At 33.1% G+C, this 19,774-nt stretch overlaps 1 protein-coding gene across 1 annotated transcript; it reads left to right on the top strand.

Annotated features, from left to right (window-relative positions):
• The first annotated feature begins 103 nt into the window (after window positions 1-103).
• LOC134229177 (golgin subfamily A member 6-like protein 22) lies at window positions 104-18,676 on the top strand. Its single transcript, XM_062710880.1, has 11 exons — window positions 104-254; window positions 13,437-13,586; window positions 14,179-14,308; window positions 14,525-14,586; window positions 14,835-14,951; window positions 15,092-15,149; window positions 15,301-15,423; window positions 15,769-15,961; window positions 16,361-16,552; window positions 17,729-17,877; window positions 18,110-18,676. The coding sequence occupies exons 1-11, from the start codon at window positions 111-113 to the stop codon at window positions 18,157-18,159; spliced, it is 1,368 nt and encodes a 455-aa protein (XP_062566864.1). The 5' UTR covers window positions 104-110; the 3' UTR covers window positions 18,160-18,676.
• Window positions 18,677-19,774: the final 1,098 nt, after the last annotated feature.

Raw genomic sequence — 19,774 nt, 5'->3', positions numbered from 1 at the left:
TATGAATTAAAAAAAAATAAATAAAAAGAAGGAAAAAAACATGAAATTGAAAAATTGTCATTTTCCGGTAATATCCGAACAGAAATATTGCGTCTGTATCTGTGTTAAAGATGGCGGCCAAAACAAATGCGGTGGGATTGAGAAAAATAACAAAACCTGTTATAAGTACTGATGTAATGGGAAACAGGAATGTAGAAATTCGAGCAGTCGGGGCTTGGGTCCAGCCAGCGTATTCCGTCCCAGCAGAAGGAGTGGTATGATTATTTTCTTTTAAATATGATTTCTTTTGGATTTCGTCTATTCGTGCATGTTCGATCATGCTCAGGGGAAAGGCAGTTCAGATTAACATGATTAATATTGAATTTTAAAACATAAAATGTAAAATAATTTGAATGTGAATTAAATTCCCAACAAATTCTGCAATATTACAGAAATATGACAAACCAGGATAAAGACTGGTTTTATTTTAAACTGTTAAATATGTATTGATTCAAGGAAAAGAAAGGCCATGTAAAACAGGGGTGTGTTGATTCACCCAGATGAACCCTAATGGACTTAGCTAGCGACGCAAATGACTAATTTAAGACTAAAAGATACCTTAGATTATGAAAAATATATGCAAAAATTTATTTGCAATTTTTAAAAAAAAAAAAGTTTAAAAAAAAGAATAAAGTACGTATTTTTTCTATGAAATATTTTGAATGTTTGTAATAAACATATAAAACTGATTTTATTCTAAATTTATAAATGAATTTTGATTTTGATAATAAGTCTATAGAAGTCCACTTGGTTGTGTCATAGATAGAACGTTCTATCATTAAAATGATATTGTCCTACGGACCCGGTAAGGGCTTGTTTGCACACAGTTTGATTATTCTAACTAGTTGGGTAATTGTTTGGGGCCATTTGGGTAAATCAATGCGCTGGAATAGTCCAATCCACACTTTCAAAAGTTGTTTCCCTTTGCGGGGTCAACCAATAGATCAAAAGGGAAAGAAACGTCATTTCTCCTCTTTATGCTAGCAAATTTGGGCGTGCTGTGATAAATCCATTGTGTTTAATTTTTTTCTTTCAATGTGTGGGTAGCCCCATCTTGGGACAATCAGTACACAAAAGGCAAAGGTTTTTAGAAGTCAAATGATGAAGTTACAAACCTGAAAACTACAAAGGCTACTGTGTGGATTGCATGGTTTTATCCCCAAGATGGCGGCCAAGGGACATAACTTTTGAAAAAAGTGCATTGGAGAAAAACAGTGCATAAGAAAATTTAAAACAAAATGTTTTGATTGATGAATTAAACATACTGTCACAGTGTGTAGTTAAAAATGACTTTAAATATTTTACAACTGGCAAGAATGTACAAGTGTTGTCTAAGGGTCTTGTCTATCCTGTCCTACTGCAGCTTCTAGAGGTTCACAGTGAAATACTTTTGACAAGATACATAAAGAGTGTAGGGACATTAACCAAGACTAATACCTGTAGGAGTAATCCTGTTTCTGGCTTGGCTTCAAAGTATATCAAAAGTAAATTAAAAAGACACAATTTGTAGTAATATTATTTCCTAATCAGTGATAATAACATTGTTTTCCTAAAATATGTGTCATCCCAGTTATCTTCATCAACAGGTATATGATTCAAGTCAAATATTTTGAAATATGAAACAGTACGGTACCCTAAATGATATATGCTCAACATTAAATGCTCAGTGATATAAATAGCAAGTGATAGCAATGCAAACAAATTTTCTTGAGAATCCGTAACATCTTAATGATATTTGGGATGCATTATGTATGTCATATTAAACATATTTAAAGGTATAATTTAGCATCATATGAGCTGTGGACAATAATGTTTTATCCCTTGTCTGAACACACATTTTTGAGCATGCATTTGCATAGTTGCCAACCTCCAGCATGTAAAAATCTGGTCATGACCAGATTTGGAAAGTAAAAAATCTTGTCATAACGCGTAACGACATTCACGACATATTTACCATGATTAAATTTTATACATATATATACAAAGTATTTGTGCAATAAGAATTCTTTTATTGAAAAAGGCTTCACTTTACAATGACAAAAAATTCATACATACATAATTTGATTAATAAATTTACATGTTAAAAAAGAGAACTGAAGGTTTCATATTTCAGTATTGACCTGAAGTAAGTGTAATTTTGTTTTTGAAAAAAGCCTTTTCAGTTTCTGCTAAATTTGAAAGTATACCAATTTCAGTTTTGAAATTATTTTTCCTCTCTCTTAATTTATTAACTACTGCAATATGTATTAAATGTGAAGTTAGGCCTCATGCGTCCTCCGGGGCACGAAGAGGATAAGTAAGTAGGCCTATACACTGTCTTCGATCACTTTATTTTATATAGATTCAATTTTTTTTCCAAGATTCCTTGATATGTACATAGATATTGTTTCACTTTTTCTTGGTTCAATCAGAGACATGTGTTTGGTTCAATTTGTTCCTGCTGGCCCTGATAACGATCTAGTTTTACCGGAAGCCATTTTAATTGACTTCAAACATTGATTTGTCAAAACAACACCAAGTTAATTGTTTACACCTGCACTGATAATTAATCCATCGGCATTGTTTAGGTAGATCTAAGCTTGGGTTGTAACTGGAAGTTAAAAGTGCAACCTAGTTTACGAACCAAATCCGGAAATCGGGAGATTTTCGGGTTGCTCAGCAAAAATCGGGTGAAAAGCATGACCCGCCGGGTCATAAAAAATAATCGGGTTACGGGTTGAAAAATCGGGTGTGACCCGACGAAATCGGGTGAGTTGGCAACTATGCATTTGATCATGTTGATCGAAAAACAAGAAATATGTGATAAGTTGTTTGACAAGTTTCAAATAGGGAACCAATTAGGCGTGCAATCTAAGAAGTTTTCAAAGCAGTCCACTTCAAAATAGTTCAGCCTTTCAAAGAAACTTTTTTATTATAGCAACCAAGTAAGTTGACATGGGCACTCATTTTACTGATGAATCTCATATACACGAGCGGTAATTCCCAAGCAATTTGACCATAATTTAAAAATATCCATTGCAACACATTATCAGTTGAGGTGCCTATTAGAAATGTTAAAATAAATGATTACCTGTTACTTATATAATTAATGGTATTCTCAATGGATAAAGAGAAATAGCAGTTATATTTACAAAGAAGAAAACAAAAGAAACTGAACATATTAAAGTATTTAACATGTGTTTAATAACTCTTTAATTGGGTATTCGGAAGTAGTAAAATGACAATACCAAAATATTTATACCATGTCTCCCAGTGATCTAATTAATTTCAGCAAGCTTTTGCTGTTTGTTAAAATACATATCATGCTTACATGTACTTTTACTTTGATAGCTGAAATGTTATTATATATGTGATGAGGTCATTTACAGCTGATTTTCTGCAGACGAAAGGGTCATGGTGATTCAGTTTTGTTGCATTCAAAAAGTATAGCTAAACTATTTTAAGTAATATATATATTGGAAACAAACGCATCAAGAAATCATAGCATCCCAGAATTCAAACACACATTAATAAGCCGTCATAAGGTATCAATTTACATTTATGAATTGATTAATTATCAGCTCTTAAAGTATGAATTAATTATTTGGAACTGATGAAAATCCAGAACTGATCAAAGGACTATATGGATGTAACTTGTGCAATATTCAGTGATAGGGAAGTATTATTATTATTTACTCTCTATTAAAAAGAGGAAAATAGGAAAAAGTAAATTGTCATTCCCCAAAACCATAGCTATTAGCACCTCTATTATACATTATGTAATGTGAATCAATCATTTCTGCACTTTAAAGGCTGAAATTCCCACATCAGAAAAAAATGTACGTACAGTGCAACACCAAGTACACATATATAGTCTCCAATTTCCAAGAAAATAGTAAACTAGTGCTAATTGTAACGGTGACCGTTACAGATGTTCCCCAAACGCTCCCCAACTCCCTTTTATAGTCATATTCCCTGTAAGCGTAATTAAATAAGACAAACTTTATGCATTTGAAACTTTAACAAAGTTTACCCAGATGTGTACCATGTTCATTCAAATTTTATCATTGCACACTTGCGCATGTTAATGCATGTGCGTAATGACCATATCATATTCGTTACACAATCAATATTTTAATATGCTAAATATTAAAGTATTTAATCTAAAAGTATAAAAAAAAAAAAAAAAAGCTCATTCAAGTGTATTTTTGATTTTACCCATTTCACGTGCACGCACGTGCATACATGAGCATGGTGACCATACCTTCTTGTAGAAGTCCATTACATCTATCTATGTTCTAAATCCCACCCCGTTTGGTTGAAAACCAACGGAGTTATAGCTGTTTAAAGTTTCAGCCAATCAGATTGCAGCGCACGTACACGCACGTGTATGTATGTGCAAGGTGACCATACCTTCTTATAGAAGTCCATTATATATATCTTTGTTCCAAATCCCAACCTGTATGGTTGAAAGCAAAGGGGGTTATAGCTGTTTAAAGTTTCAGCCAATCAGATTGCAGCATTCGTACACGCACGTGTATGCATGTGCATTTTGACCATACCTTCATGTAGAAGTCCCTAATATATATCTATGTTCCAAATCCTATTGTGTTTGGTTGAAAACCAAGGGAGTTATAGCTATTTAAAATTTCAGCCAATCAGATTGCAGCGCACGTGCATGCACGTGATTTCGTGATAATTCCTATATATCATTTTGTAGGATATCCTAATGCATGGCTATGTTCAAAATTTCAAAGGATTTCGTCGAAAAACAAGAAAGATATTGAGACTTTAGTTTCAGCCAATCAGAGCGTAGCGCACGTGCATGCTCGTGAGATCATGCCATATTGACCACGTCATCTTGTTTATATTACTAATACATCCTTACATTATGAGTTTCAAAACATTTCATCAAAAAATAGAAAAGTTACGGCAATATACATTATATTGGTCATTCACATGTTGCACGTGCGCGCTCTTGCAAGCACGTGCGCGCAAAATGACCTTCGTTCCGCAAATCTACATAACATGTCTACTGACCCTAAAAACATTTCACCTTAGTTGGATGTGTAGTTTACGAGATCATTCGCGGACAAAAAAGTGCCCAGGAAGAAGAAAAATAATAATAACTAGTGCTAATTGTAACGGGGACCGTTACAGATGTTCCCCAAACGCTCCCCAACTACCTTTTGGTGCCATATTCCCTGTAAGCTTCATTAAATAAGACAAACTCTATGCATCTGAGATTTTAACAACATTTACAAAGAAGTGTACAAAAATCATTTAAACTTTAGCATTGCACGCGTGCACATGTGAATGCATTTGCGTCATGACCATATCATCTTGTCTACACAATCTATATTTTTAATACACATACACTGAATATTAAAGTATTTATTCCAAAATTATTGTAAAAATACGCTCATTCAAGTGTATGTTTGATTTTACTCATTTCACGTGCACGCACGTGTATACATGAGCATGGTGACCATACCTTCTTGTAGAAGTCCATTACATCTATCTATGTTCTAAATTCCACCCCGTTTGGGTGAAAACTAAGGGAGTTATAGCTGTTTAAAGTTTCAGCCAATCAGATTGCAGCACATGTACACGCATGTGTATGCATGTGCATGGTGACCATACCTACTTGTAGAAGTCCATTATATCTATCTATGTTCCAAATCCCATCCTGTTTGGTTGAAAACCAAGGGAGTTATAGCTGTTTAAAGTTTCAGCCAATCAGATTGCAGCGCACGTGCATGCACGTGTTTTCATGATAACTGCTTTATTTCATGTAGGATATCCTAATGCATGGCTATGTTCAAAATTTCAAAGGATTTCGTCAAAAAACAAGAAAGATATTGAGACTTTAGTTGCAGCCAATCAGAGCGAAGTGCACGTGCATGCGCGTGAGATCTTGCTATTTTCACCATGTCGTCATGTCTATACTACTAATATATCCTCACATTATGAGTTTCAAAGCATTTCATCTAAAAATAGAACAGTTGTGGCTATATCTATTATTTTGGTCATTTCACGTGTTGCACGTGCACGCTCTTGCAAGCACGTGCGCGCAAAATGACCTTGATTCCGCAAATCTACATAACATGTCTACTAACCCTAAAAAGGTTTTCCCTACATCGGACGAACAGTTTACAAGATCATTCCCGGACAAAAAAGTACCCAGGAAGAAGAAGAAGAAAAATAATAATAACTAGATGAGATCTCGTTGCGAGCAACGAGTGGGTCTTCCGTCCAATTCTTGATGAGATGAGATAAGATTTTGATTGCGATTTTCATTCTAATATAATGATTTACCACAATCTGTAAAAAGTCATTGAACATTAAAGACTTAAAAAATCGGCCTTTGGTCCCTAACGGCCCCTAATTTTAAAAATCGGCCCTTTTTATTCATATCATCTTAAAGCTCTTAAGATTTTGAACATTTTTTGCTCAACAACTATTCAGAAATTCTTTTTCGTTTTTGAGCTATTAGTAAAAGAAATATTTGGGGGCCAACCCTTCAACTCCTTAATGGGTACGTTTAGCAAAAAATAAAAGGTTGCATATTGTTTAAAACATTATTTTGAACATCTTTTATTCAATATTGCTTATCAAAATATTTCTTCCTTTCGAGATATAAAGCATCAAAGATTTAGCATTCTGGCCCCTTGTGGCCCCTAATTATGTACCATACGACATAAAAATCATAATATATAGTTGTAGATGGTTGAGATGAACATCTTTGCTTCAGTAATGTATTACAAAATATTAACTGATAAAGAGTTATCGATTGAAGACTTTTGGCCCCTCTTGGCCCCTAACTCGAGTGCCCAGCCCCTTTGTCGGGATCTCATCTTAAAGATCTTTAGATTTTGAACATTTTGTGTTCAAGAACTGTTCAGAAATTCTTTTTCGTTTTTGAGCTATTAGCAAAAGAAATATTTAGGGGCCAACCCTTCAACTCCTTAATGGGGACGTTTAGCAAAAAATGAAAGGTTGCATATTATTCAAAACATCATTTTGAACATCTTTTGTTCAATATTGCTTATCAAAATATTTCTCACTTTCGAGTTATAAAGCATTAAAGATTAAGCATTCTGGCCCCTTGTGTCCCCTAATTATGTATCATACGACATAAAACCCATAATATATAGTTGTAGATGGTTGAGATAAACATCTTTGCTTCAGTAATGTATTACAAAATATTAAATGATAAAGAGTTATCGAAAAAATTTTTTGGCCCCTCTTGGCCCCTAATTCGAATGCCCAGCCCCTTTTTCGGGATCTCATCTTAAAAATCTTTAGACTTTAAACATTTTTTGTTCAATAACTATTCAGAAATTCTTTTTCGTTTTTGAGCTAATAGCAAAAGAAATATTTAGGGGCCAACACTTCAACTCCTAAATGGGGACGTTTAGCAAAAAATGAAAGGTTGCATATTGTTCAGAACATTATTTTGAACATCTTTTGTTCAATATTGCTTATCAAAATATTTCTCCCTTTCGAGATATAAAGCATCAAAGATTTAGCATTCTGGCCCCTTGTGGCCCCTAATTATGTACCATACGATATAAAAACGATAATATATAGTTGTAGATGGTTGAGATAAACATCTTTGCTTCAGTAATGTATTACAAAATATTAACTGATAAAGAGTTATTGAAAAAAGACTTTTGGCCCCTCTTGGCCCCTAATTCGAGTGCACAGCCCCTATTTGAGATCTCATCTTAAAGATCTTAAAATTTTAAACATTTTTTGTTCAATAACTATTCAGAAATTCTTTTTCGTTTTTGAGCTAATAGCAAAAGAAATATTTAGGGGCCAACCCTTCAACTCCTTAATGGGGACGTTTAGCAAAAAATGAAAGGTTGCATATTGTTCAGAACATTATTTTGAACATCTTTTGTTCAATATTGCTTATCAAAATATTTCTCCCTTTCGAGATATAAAGCATCAAAGATTTAGCATTCTGGCCCCTTGTGGCCCCTAATTATGTACCATACGACATAAAAACCATAATATATAGTTGTAGATGGTTGAGATAAACATCTTTGCTTCAGTAATGTATTACAAAATATTAACCGATAAAGAGTTATCGAAAAAAGACTTTTGGCCCCTCTTGGCCCCTAATTCGAGTGCCCAGCCCCTATTTTGAGATCTCATCTTAAAGATCTTAAAATTTTAAACATTTTTTGTTCAATAACTATTCAGAAATTCTTTTTCGTTTTTGAGCTAATAGCAAAAGAAATATTTAGGGGCCAACCCTTCAACTCCTTAATGGGGACGTTTAGCAAAAAATGAAAGGTTGCATATTGTTTAGAACATTATTTTGAACATCTTTTGTTCAATTTTGCTTATCAAAATATTTCTCCCTTTCGAGATATAAAGCATCAAAGATTTAGCATTCTGGCCCCTTGTGGCCCCTAATTATGTACCATACGACATGAATATCATAATATATATTTGTAGATTGTTAAGCTTAACATTTTTTGTTCAGTAATATATACCAAAATATTGATTGTTAAAGAGTTGTCGATTAAAGACTTCTGGCCCCTTTTTGCCCTTAATGTGATGAGTCAGCGCTTTTTTCTTGGTATAATATGAAAGATCTCGATGTTCTGCACAAATGATGTTCAATATGTTTTAACAAAATATTTATACTTTAAAAGATATGATGCGAAACGTCTCAAAAAATCGGTCATGATTCGTGTCCTAAATTTTGACCCCTACTGAGCTCCCATACTAGGCACTTCCGGAAAATATGCTGACCATGTTGCAATATGGCAACATGTCCTCTATCATGCCTGAAAAAATCAGCTTTCTAGCTTGAGCCGTTTTTGAGTTCCATCACAGACAAGGAGGTCATCGAAATTTCGATCAAAGGGCGATAACTCTAGACCGGAAGTGAATTTCCAAAAAATGAAAAAAACGTATAAGCTTTAGATAAAGATACACCTTCTCCGAAAATTTGAAGTAAATCGGTCGAGTCATCTCCGAGAAATCTTCTGCACAAAAATTGTAAAGAAAAAAAAAGAATAATAACTAGATGAGATCTCGTTGTGAACAACGAGTGGGTCTTCCGTTCGATTCTTGATGAGATGAGATAAGATTTTGAATGAGATTTTCTCTCTAAAGTATTGATTTTCCATAATCTGTACAAAGACATTGAACAATAAAGACTTCAAAAATCGACTTTTGGCCCCTCACGGCCCCTAATATTAGGGATCAGCCCTTTTTCTTCAAAACATTTTAAAACTCTTAGGATTATGAACACTTTTTGTTCAACAACTATTCAGAGATTCTTTTTCGTTTTTGAGTTATTCGCAAAAGAAATATTAAGGGACCAGCCCTTCAACTCCCTAATAAGGGCGTTTAGCAAAAAATGAAAGGTTGCATATTGTTCAGAACATGATTTTGAACATCTTTTGTTCAACATTACTTGTCAAAATATTTCTCACTTTCGAGATATAAAGCGTCAAAGATTTAGCCTTCTGGCCCCTTGTGGCCCCTTATTATGTAATGTACGACTTTAAAATCATAATTTACAGTTGTAGATAGTTAAAATTAACATTTTTGCTTCATTAATGTATAACAAATTCTTGACTGTTAAAGAGTTATCGAAAAAATACTTTTAGCCCCTTATGGCCCCTAATTTGAGCACCCAGCCCCTTTTCCTGGATTTCATTTTAAAGCTTTTAAGATTTTGAATACTTTTTGTTCAACAACTATTCAGAGATTCTTTTTTGTTTTCGAGTTATTTGCAAAAGAAATATTAAGGGGCCAACCCTTCAACTCCCTAATGGGGACGTTTAGCAAAAAATGAAAGGTTGCATATTGTTCAGAACATGATTTTGAACATCTTTTGTTCAATATTACTTGTCAAAATATTTCTCACTTTCGAGATATAAAGCGTCAAAGATCTAGCCTTCTGGCCCCTTGTGGCCCCTTATTATGTAATATACGATATTAAAATCCAAATATGCAGTTGTAGATTGTTAAAATAAACATTTTTGCTTCAGTAATGTATAACAAAATATTGACTGTTAAAGAGTTATCGAAAAAAGACTTTAAGCCCCTCTTGGCCCCTAATTTGAGTGTCCAGCCCCTTTTTCTGGATATCATCTTGAAGCTCTTACAATTTTGAACACTTTTTGTTCAACAACTATTCAGAGATTCTTTTTCGTTTTCGAGTTATTTGCAAAAGAAAGATTAAGGGGCCAACCCTTCAACTCCCTAATGGGGACATTTAGCAAAAAATGAAAGGTTGCATATTGTTCAGAACATGATTTTGAACATCTTTTGTTCAACATTACTTGTCAAAATATTTCTCACTTTCGAGATATAAAGCGTCAAAGATTTAGCCTTCTGGCCCCTTGTGGCCCCTTATTATGTAATGTACGACTTTAGAATTATAATAGACAGTTGTAGATAGTTAAAATAAACATTTTTGCTTCATTAATGTATAACAAATTCTTGACTGTTAAAGAGTTATCGAAAAAATACTTTTAGCCCCTTATGGCCCCTAATATGAGCACCCAGCCCCTTTTCCTGGATTTCATTTTAAAGCTTTTAAGATTTTGAATACTTTTTGGTCAACAACTATTCAGAGATTCTTTTTTGTTTTCGAGTTATTTGCAAAAGAAATATTAAGGGGCCAACCCTTCAACTCCCTAATGGGGACGTTTAGCAAAAAATGAAAGGTTGCATATTGTTCAGAACATGATTTTGAACATCTTTTGTTCAATATTACTTGTCAAAATATTTCTCACTTTCGAGATATAAAGCGTCAAAGATCTAGCCTTCTGGCCCCTTGTGGCCCCTTATTATGTAATATACGATATTAAAATCCAAATATGCAGTTGTAGATTGTTAAAATAAACATTTTTGCTTCAGTAATGTATAACAAAATATTGACTGTTAAAGAGTTATCGAAAAAAGACTTTAAGCCCCTCTTGGCCCCTAATTTGAGTGTCCAGCCCCTTTTTCTGGATATCATCTTGAAGCTCTTACAATTTTGAACACTTTTTGTTCAACAACTATTCAGAGATTCTTTTTCGTTTTCGAGTTATTTGCAAAAGAAAGATTAAGGGGCCAACCCTTCAACTCCCTAATGGGGACATTTAGCAAAAAATGAAAGGTTGCATATTGTTCAGAACATGATTTTGAACATCTTTTGTTCAACATTACTTGTCAAAATATTTCTCACTTTCGAGATATAAAGCGTCAAAGATTTAGCCTTCTGGCCCCTTGTGGCCCCTTATTATGTAATGTACGACTTTAAAATTATAATAGACAGTTGTAGATAGTTAAAATAAACATTTTTGCTTCATTAATGTATAACAAATTCTTGACTGTTAAAGAGTTATCGAAAAAATACTTTTAGCCCCTTATGGCCCCTTATTTGAGCACCCAGCCCCTTTTCCTGGATTTCATTTTAAAGCTTTTAAGATTTTGAATACTTTTTGGTCAACAACTATTCAGAGATTCTTTTTTGTTTTCGAGTTATTTGCAAAAGAAATATTAAGGGGCCAACCCTTCAACTCCCTAATGGGGACGTTTAGCAAAAAATGAAAGGTTGCATATTGTCCAGAACATGATTTTGAACATCTTTTGTTCAATATTACTTGTCAAAATATTTCTCACTTTCGAGATATAAAGCGTCAAAGATCTAGCCTTCTGGCCCCTTGTGGCCCCTTATTATGTAATATACGATATTAAAATCCAAATATGCAGTTGTAGATTGTTAAAATAAACATTTTTGCTTCAGTAATGTATAACAAAATATTGACTGTTAAAGAGTTATCGAAAAAAGACTTTAAGCCCCTCTTGGCCCCTAATTTGAGTGTCCAGCCCCTTTTTCTGGATATCATCTTGAAGCTCTTACAATTTTGAACACTTTTTGTTCAACAACTATTCAGAGATTCTTTTTCGTTTTCGAGTTATTTGCAAAAGAAAGATTAAGGGGCCAACCCTTCAACTCCCTAATGGGGACGTTTAGCAAAAAATGAAAGGTTGCATATTGTTCAGAACATGATTTTGAACATCTTTTGTTCAACATTACTTGTCAAAATATTTCTCACTTTCGAGATATAAAGCGTCAAAGATTTATCATTCTGGCCCCTTGTGACCCCTAATTATGTACCATACTATATTAAAATCATAATATACAGATGTAGATTGTTGAGATAAACATTTTTGCTTCATTAATGTATAACAAAATATTGACTATAAAATAGTTATCGAAAAAATACTTTTAGCCCCTTTTGGTCCTTAATTTGATGAGTCAGCACTTTTTTTACGAAATCATATGAAAGATCTTGTCATTCTGCACAAATATTGTTCAGTATGTTCTTACAAAATATTTATACTTTAAAAGATATGATGCAAAATGTCTCCAAAAATCACTCGTGATTCGTGTCCTAAATTTTGACCCCTACCGAGCTTCCATACTAGGTACTTCCGGAAACTACCCAAAACTCCCAGTAACATGGGGACATGTCCTCTATCATCACTGAAAATTTCAGCGCTCTAGCTCAAGTCGTTTCTGAGATCAATGACGGACAAGAAGGTCCGCTGAATTTTAATAAAAGGGCGATAACTCTAGACCGGAAGTGATTTTTAAAAAATCCAAAAAATGGTATAAACTTCAGATGATCCTACATCAACCCTGAAAATTTGAAGCAAATCCATCGAGCCATCTCTGAGAAATCTTCTGCACAAAATTTGTGCAGAGAAAAAGAATAATAATAAGAAAATTGAAAAAGAAACATAAGAATAATAGAAGGGTCTTCCGCTGGAGACGGAAGACCCTAATAATAATAATAAGAAACAGAGTAAAAACAATATGTTCCCCAACTTCGTTTGGGGAACATAATTAATAGCATGATTAGGAGGATGAGTGTATCAAAGAATATCATGTTTTTAAAAGATTGAAAGGGCATAGGGGATTCCAACCCAGCCCATGAATCTCAGTTTTAGTCAGGTGCTCTACCAAATGTCCTATCTGGTCACTGGGGATCTAACCTGTCTGACCGTCCCATATATACAGTATATATAAATTTTCTCACTAAAAATAGTGAGGATTAAAAGCATAGCAGCATGCAAATTATATTAACAATCATTAATAATATCATTATGTAATAAAAAGCATATTCAGTTACTAACATTTTTCAAAACTATGAAATTGAATCTCCATGAATAAATGTTTTCTCCACAAATAAAACTAGGAAAAAATTACTGTTTGAAAATATGTGATCTCTCAGTATGTCAATAAGAATTTATTTCCCTTAAAATATCAGTTGTATATCAGGTATATGTAAATGTTTCCAATCAACTGCCACAAAATCATACACAAAAACTTCAGATTTGATATATAGTCAGCAGACATATAGTAAAATTTTTGGTTTCATTGACAGGCAGCTGCAGAACAAGAAGAAGCAAGGATAAGGCAGACTCAGGCTGAGAAAGAGGCAAAGCTGAAAAGATTCAGGGAAGATGTGAAAAACCGAGTACGGCTTATGGAAAAGGCTCGCAAACAAAAAGAGCTAGAAAAGTCCTTCACTGCGGTGAGTTACCATTATTAACTATAGGTATGATGAGGTGTTACAGAAAACATTTAGTTTACTTTGTGGATTGATTTTTGATGTATATTACATGTACTTGCAGTTTCTACATAATTTGTGCAGAATAACATCGTAAAAAAAATTACTGGTATTGTCAAGCAAACTTCTGGAATGGATTATTCACTGATTTGATAGTCTTAAATTTTTTTCTTTATCACTTCAACTCAGACAACTGATAAAAATGTGTACAATGAGAGGAAGACAGTTTGGCCATTTTATATTGTATTGTATATTTTGCCTATGGGTAGCTATGATGCAGCTAGCTATTCATTAAACATTAAAATGTCACATCTTTTAAATCACTGACGTTTGGTTCCTGTACACTTATGTGTGTTGTGCATGAGGTTTTGAGATTTTCAACTAAATCCCGTGATTTACAGAGCTAAACTGATTTATTTTGTATGAAGCAAACATGGACGAAATGGAAAAAGAAAATTATGAATTTCCTTATCCCAGTCTCCCAGAGATTTAATAAGTTGTAATATTATTAGACATAAAATGCTTATTATGGATATCTGTAATCTTCACTTTGCAGGTTGAACAAGAGCAGATCGTCTTGCAGCAAAGTGCCTTTAGTGAAAACATTGTCCCAAGGAAAGATAGCTGTTTGATCAGAAAACATGGAACACATGCAATTAAGCAAATACGCCCACCAAGTTCATATGGTTAGTACTGCGTTAGAATCAATATGAAATGGGGAGATTTTGATAAGATATGTATTTTTATTCTGTTGTTAAAATCATAGGCCATTGACTGATTGACTGCAATACCAGGCATTGAAGTATCCCATTATAAAAATTAAGAAGCAATGATATATGAGAGATATCATGTGTCTAATCTACTGGTCATTTTTATACCATATGAAGGAAATTCTTTTTCAGAGGGAAACATGAGAAATACTGAGAAAGCAGAGGAACAGGCTTTCATTGATCACACAGAAGAGGTATGGTTTTCCATACCAGTAAAGTCTTTAAGAGAAAGTTTAAAGATTTAAAAATCTGCAGGGAAGAATAAGAAAAAAAATCTCTTTGATTAGTAGAAATTATTAAGGAAAAAAAGTTTATTTTTTAATTTTCTCTGTTAAATTGTGTTTGTACATTTTTTTTGTATGTGTGTGCTGGGAAGGGGATTTTGTAATGTATATTTGCATCAACATTTTTCATTCACATTTAAGAAAATTAAAACTTGAAGGTACACAAAGTAACAAGACAGGCCAGGAGCAGACTAGTGTCTAAGCAGATAATAACAGATGATGTCATCTCTGATGGACTACCAGGAGGGGTGTGGAAAGTGTCGGTCTCCAGAGATGTAAGATCATAAACATAATGATTTAAAGATTTATAATGGAAAATAAAATGAATTCATTTTAATTGTTCATGAAGTCTATCTTATTTATCTCTTGATTTTCAATTGTATGATTATGCTTTTTATATTTATTTGAATTGTAGCTGCCTTTGAGATCTTCAAATGAAAACAGAGATGAAGATGTGGAAAAAGAAAATGAAGGTAGTTTGCAGTCTTGCACTGTTCCATATCAAATTTTGACATTTTAAAATTCCTGTTTGCAATTTTGTTAAATTGATGACAAATAAACTTCTGTGTAGGGCATCAATTGTAAATTTCACCTTTTATTATTCTCTTTTCTGTGATTTTTTAGATAGTGAAGATGAGGATAAAGACAAAGAAAATGAGAGTACAGACCCTTTGGATAAAGTGGTCCAATTTAATCTGCAGCCAACATTCCATGAAATAAAACAAAGGAAGCCAAGATGTAAAAGTGGTAAAAATATTGAATCCTTCTATTTGATGATAATTACTTCTTGACTTAAATTTATTCCATGAAAGAGATTTACAATCAGAATTCCTACATGTAACTAAGGTATATTTCTGAAAAACAGAAATCTTGGAACAATATCTATTTAATTAAATAGATGCAGATATTAAAATTTGAACACATATGACTTTTAAGAATTATTTGTTAACATTTCTTGTAAAATCAGAATTACATCTGAAGCTTCAATAATTACAAGAAAAATATTACATATGGAATAAAATCTAATAATTTAGAGCTTCAGCATGTTGAGTAACTTTCCCTTTACACATCTATAAATTCACCACTATTCAGCCCATGCTTCTCTGGGGGGACAGAGCCACAGGAGGAAGCCGGTACCTGATATTTATGCAGGCGTTCACAAAGAGGAACAGAAGAAGCAGCAGAAGCTACAGCAGGCTACGTACAGGCGTCTGTTTATGGACATAGAGAGGGAACAAGTCAAGGAAAACATACGCAGGAAGGAGCATCACAAACGAATTCAGAAGTAGGAACAAATTTAAAACATTTTTTTTAAATCAACCCATCTTTATTTATGAAAATCAACAAGAGGACTGGAAAATCACATATTTTTAGGTGGTCAGTTTTTTGGTTTTGAGGACAAAATATTTAATTTCATGGATAAAGAATTGCTGAGTAGCAATTTATGTAAAAAAAAAAGAAAAGTACATGTACATTCTATGGTGGACGAAAATTGTGAGTCTCTTCATACCTTGAAAACAGCTAAAATTAAGCCCCCTCAAAAATAAGTGATTTTCACAGTAAAACTTCAAATTATCCATTTGAATGCTATGGCACCGACACTATTGGCATCTCTCTCAGTCTGTTATCTAATGTATCTTTTCATATGAATGCTTGGATGATTAATATATTTGGATTTTTTCAGATTAAAACTCGAGAAGGAAGAGGAGAGGAGAAATGAGGAGGAGATGTCCTTGAGGTCGGTGGAACCTCGTGACCCCCTCACAGGGGAGACCTCACTGGAGGCCCTCCAAAGGGAAATCGAGGAGCATCGGCATGTGGTCCAAGTAATCAGGGAAAACGAGGAGAGGCTGAGAAAAGTTAAAGAAATGGAAAGGTTAGGGTACATTGTGTTCACTAAAATCTAATATTTTTTGTACTCTTTAGGGGTTAAAATACTTCTAGCAAATTACAACTACAGTTAAACTTGTTTTAAGAGGCCACCTTTGGGAAGTCTGGAAACTGGCCACTTAAGACAGGTGGCCTGTTAAAAATTTGCCCTACAAAAAGTTAGTTACATTAAGTCAATAAATAAACATTAAGCACTACAGTTAAATTAATTAATCATAATTAAATAGGTCAATTTCACAAAAGCTTTTTATGTGTATATATAATAATTTAAGCTCATTTAAAAATAATATTAAAAAGAAAAGAATTCAAAATGTGTAAGGTTTTGTGCATGTTTCTGTTCTTACATATTTGTTAAAAATCTTGCATTCATAAGTGTGTTTTGGTTACATTGAAATATTAAATAAATCCTTTTAATTTTCATTTGAAGAAAAACATAAAGTGCATGACTATCATCATATTTTTAAAAGGAAAAAAAATCACAAAAATACAGATTAATGGTAACAATTGTAATTAAATTCTTAAAATTTTTCAATCGGCGATCTTGAAAAATAATTACAAATTGATCTAACAGGACAAACATTTTTTTTTCATAAACACAAACAGAAATCAGCGTATCTAAAAGCAATTTTGTAACTGCATTAATAGGTTAAATTGACTATCGAGGATATGATTATCTTTGTTATATAAATGCAGTGCGTTTAATATATTTGATTTTTTCAATATATGATCGCAACAAGTGAGGAAGAGGCCAAATATTACAGTGTCAATAAGGCTGTTGGGGGAGGATTTGGAGGCTCTCCAAAGCCGCTGGCATCGGCATGTAGTACAGGTCATGGCCGTTTATTCCAGTTAAAGATATATGGAAAGGTAATTATAAGAGTACATTCTTAGTTCACTAAAAAGTACCGCAAGTGGCCGTTGATTTTATTACTTTATGGCCGTAAAAAAATATTTTTGCAAATTAAAAATTTTAACAATAAAATATACAACTATTGAAAGTATTATAATATTAAAGTATTTTGCAAGCTTCCTGAATTGTTATGTAAGATATGCACAACAATGATAAATGTAACATGTACCCACATGTAATTAGAATCAGTTACTACAATAGAAGTAGGACTATACATGTTGTAAATGTAAATGATTGTTAAAATTTTCTCAGATTTGTTGAGGCCCTGAAGCAACAATTAAAGGAGAAGATGGATAAGCGAGGGGTAGAACTGCCTCCCCTGTGTTGCTGTGGGATGACCCTCTGGGATACTAATCCTGACACCTGTGCAAATAACTGTGTCTTCTACAGAAACCCCAGAGGTACAAACTTAAAATAAGTTGAATTTTGGACCTTTTTATTTAACTTTTTTACTTCCATTACTGGTACTTAAAATGATTCAAAGGTGACCAGAGTTAAAGAAAAATTAATCTTCTTTTAGATATACTTAGCAAGTAATTCAAACTCTCATTGTTATATCCTTATAGATTTTCATTTGAAAATGTAAAAATTATTGAACATTTAAGTTTGATATTATCCCTCCTCTACTTTCAGGATATGCAAAGGCATTACAATCCTTGCTGATGGCCAATGAAATATCCTGAAACAGAAGTGTTTTATAGGTAGAGGAATGCTAAATTGTATTTATTTATTATCTGTGATATTTTTAAAAATCTTCAGGTATTAAAAATTATTCATATTCTGAAGGTTGAAGAAATGTTTTTCTTGAAATTCAGATTGTTGGCAATGTCAATGGGACTAAGTTACTTTTACCGTAATTTTGATTCTAGAGCAATCTTTGAATGCTGATGAAGATGAGTGTAAGCACAAAAATGCTTTGTGTTGTTCAGTATGTAAAAAAAATGTACATATAGATATTTTATTTAAATTTGATATGTAATGAGCCTTTCTTTTATAAATTGGACAGCTTTGTTAATGCTTGAGAGAAAAAAAACACAACTAGCATAAGTACATGTGTATGTCCTCCTGTATTTGTTCAACTGTCAGTAAATTGTATTAAACATGTTTTTAAATGTACAAGGAAGTGTTTAATGTTGTTTTAAAAATATAGTTTCTATGAAACTAAATTGGTAGATATTTTAGTTTATTTTAATTCAGAATTCTAATAAAAAAAATTCATCATCTCAATATTTTTTGTGTTATGAAAAACAGAGCAGTATTGCTTATTTGATCAATTCGAAAAACGCTATTGGATTAATAGATTGTTGGTCTACAAAATGGTACAAGATTGTTAATATTATGGCAAGGTGTCAGTAATTATACTCGACAGTGGCACTCGGACCAAAGATGAATTTGGCAACCTTGATTTTAGTTCACCTGAGCTGAAAACTAAAGTGAGCTTTTCCTGATCACTTGCTGTCAATCTGTCTGTCTTTTTACATTTTGAACTTCTCAAGAACTTCTAGCCAATTTCCAAGTTTGGCAATTTTTGAATAAATGGGAGTTTAAATTTTAAAAATGAAGGATCAAATCCTCTTGTAAGGGGAGATAAGTAAGAAAAAGCAAAAGCCAGAAGTAATCATTAAAAAATACTATTCTTATTATATTGAAAATTATATTGAAGCATCCTCGGTAGTGTAGATTCTAAATTATTTAAAACATGACCCCCAGGGGTAGTGTGGGTCAATCTAATTAAAGTTAGACTTCTTTGATCCGCACCCTATACTTTCTTTTGCAGAGTGTAGAAGGGGCAGATTTAAGAAGTCTGATTTTAATTAGATGGTAGGGTGCCCCACAATAGGAAATCATTTTGTTACATTGAAATTAATGGGGAAAATCTTTCAGAATCGTCTTCTCAAGAACCATTGAGCCAGAAAGCTGAAACTTATTTGGAACGATAGATTTTTAAATTGTTCAAATCATGATCTCCATGGGTAGAAGGGAGTATCATAGGAAATCAAAGTTTGATATTGAAATATAAGGAAAACAAGATGTGTTTGTGAAACACTATGCGCCCGGCGGCAACAAAGTTTCAAAAAGCTATTTTCAGCAGATAAGTGAAAGTCAAGGTCACAAGGTCATTGACCTTGGTGTCATTTGAAGAACTTCATTAGTGGAGTATGCACACCAAATATGAAGTCTCTATCTCTCATGGTTCAAAATTTATGGTGAAGGTTCAACGAAGGTATTTTGAAATATAGGTCACAGTCAAGGTCACAAGGTCATTGACCTTAGTGTCATTTGAAAGAACGTTATTCG

The sequence above is a fragment of the Saccostrea cucullata genome, unplaced genomic scaffold (assembly GCF_032062105.1).
Source record: "Saccostrea cucullata isolate Sc308-1 unplaced genomic scaffold, CSIRO_AGI_Scuc_v1 ctg5046, whole genome shotgun sequence".
NCBI lineage: Eukaryota > Metazoa > Mollusca > Bivalvia > Ostreida > Ostreidae > Saccostrea > Saccostrea cuccullata.
The sequence above is the reverse complement of the archived record's forward strand: the minus strand, read 5'-3'. Positions and strand labels throughout refer to the sequence as shown.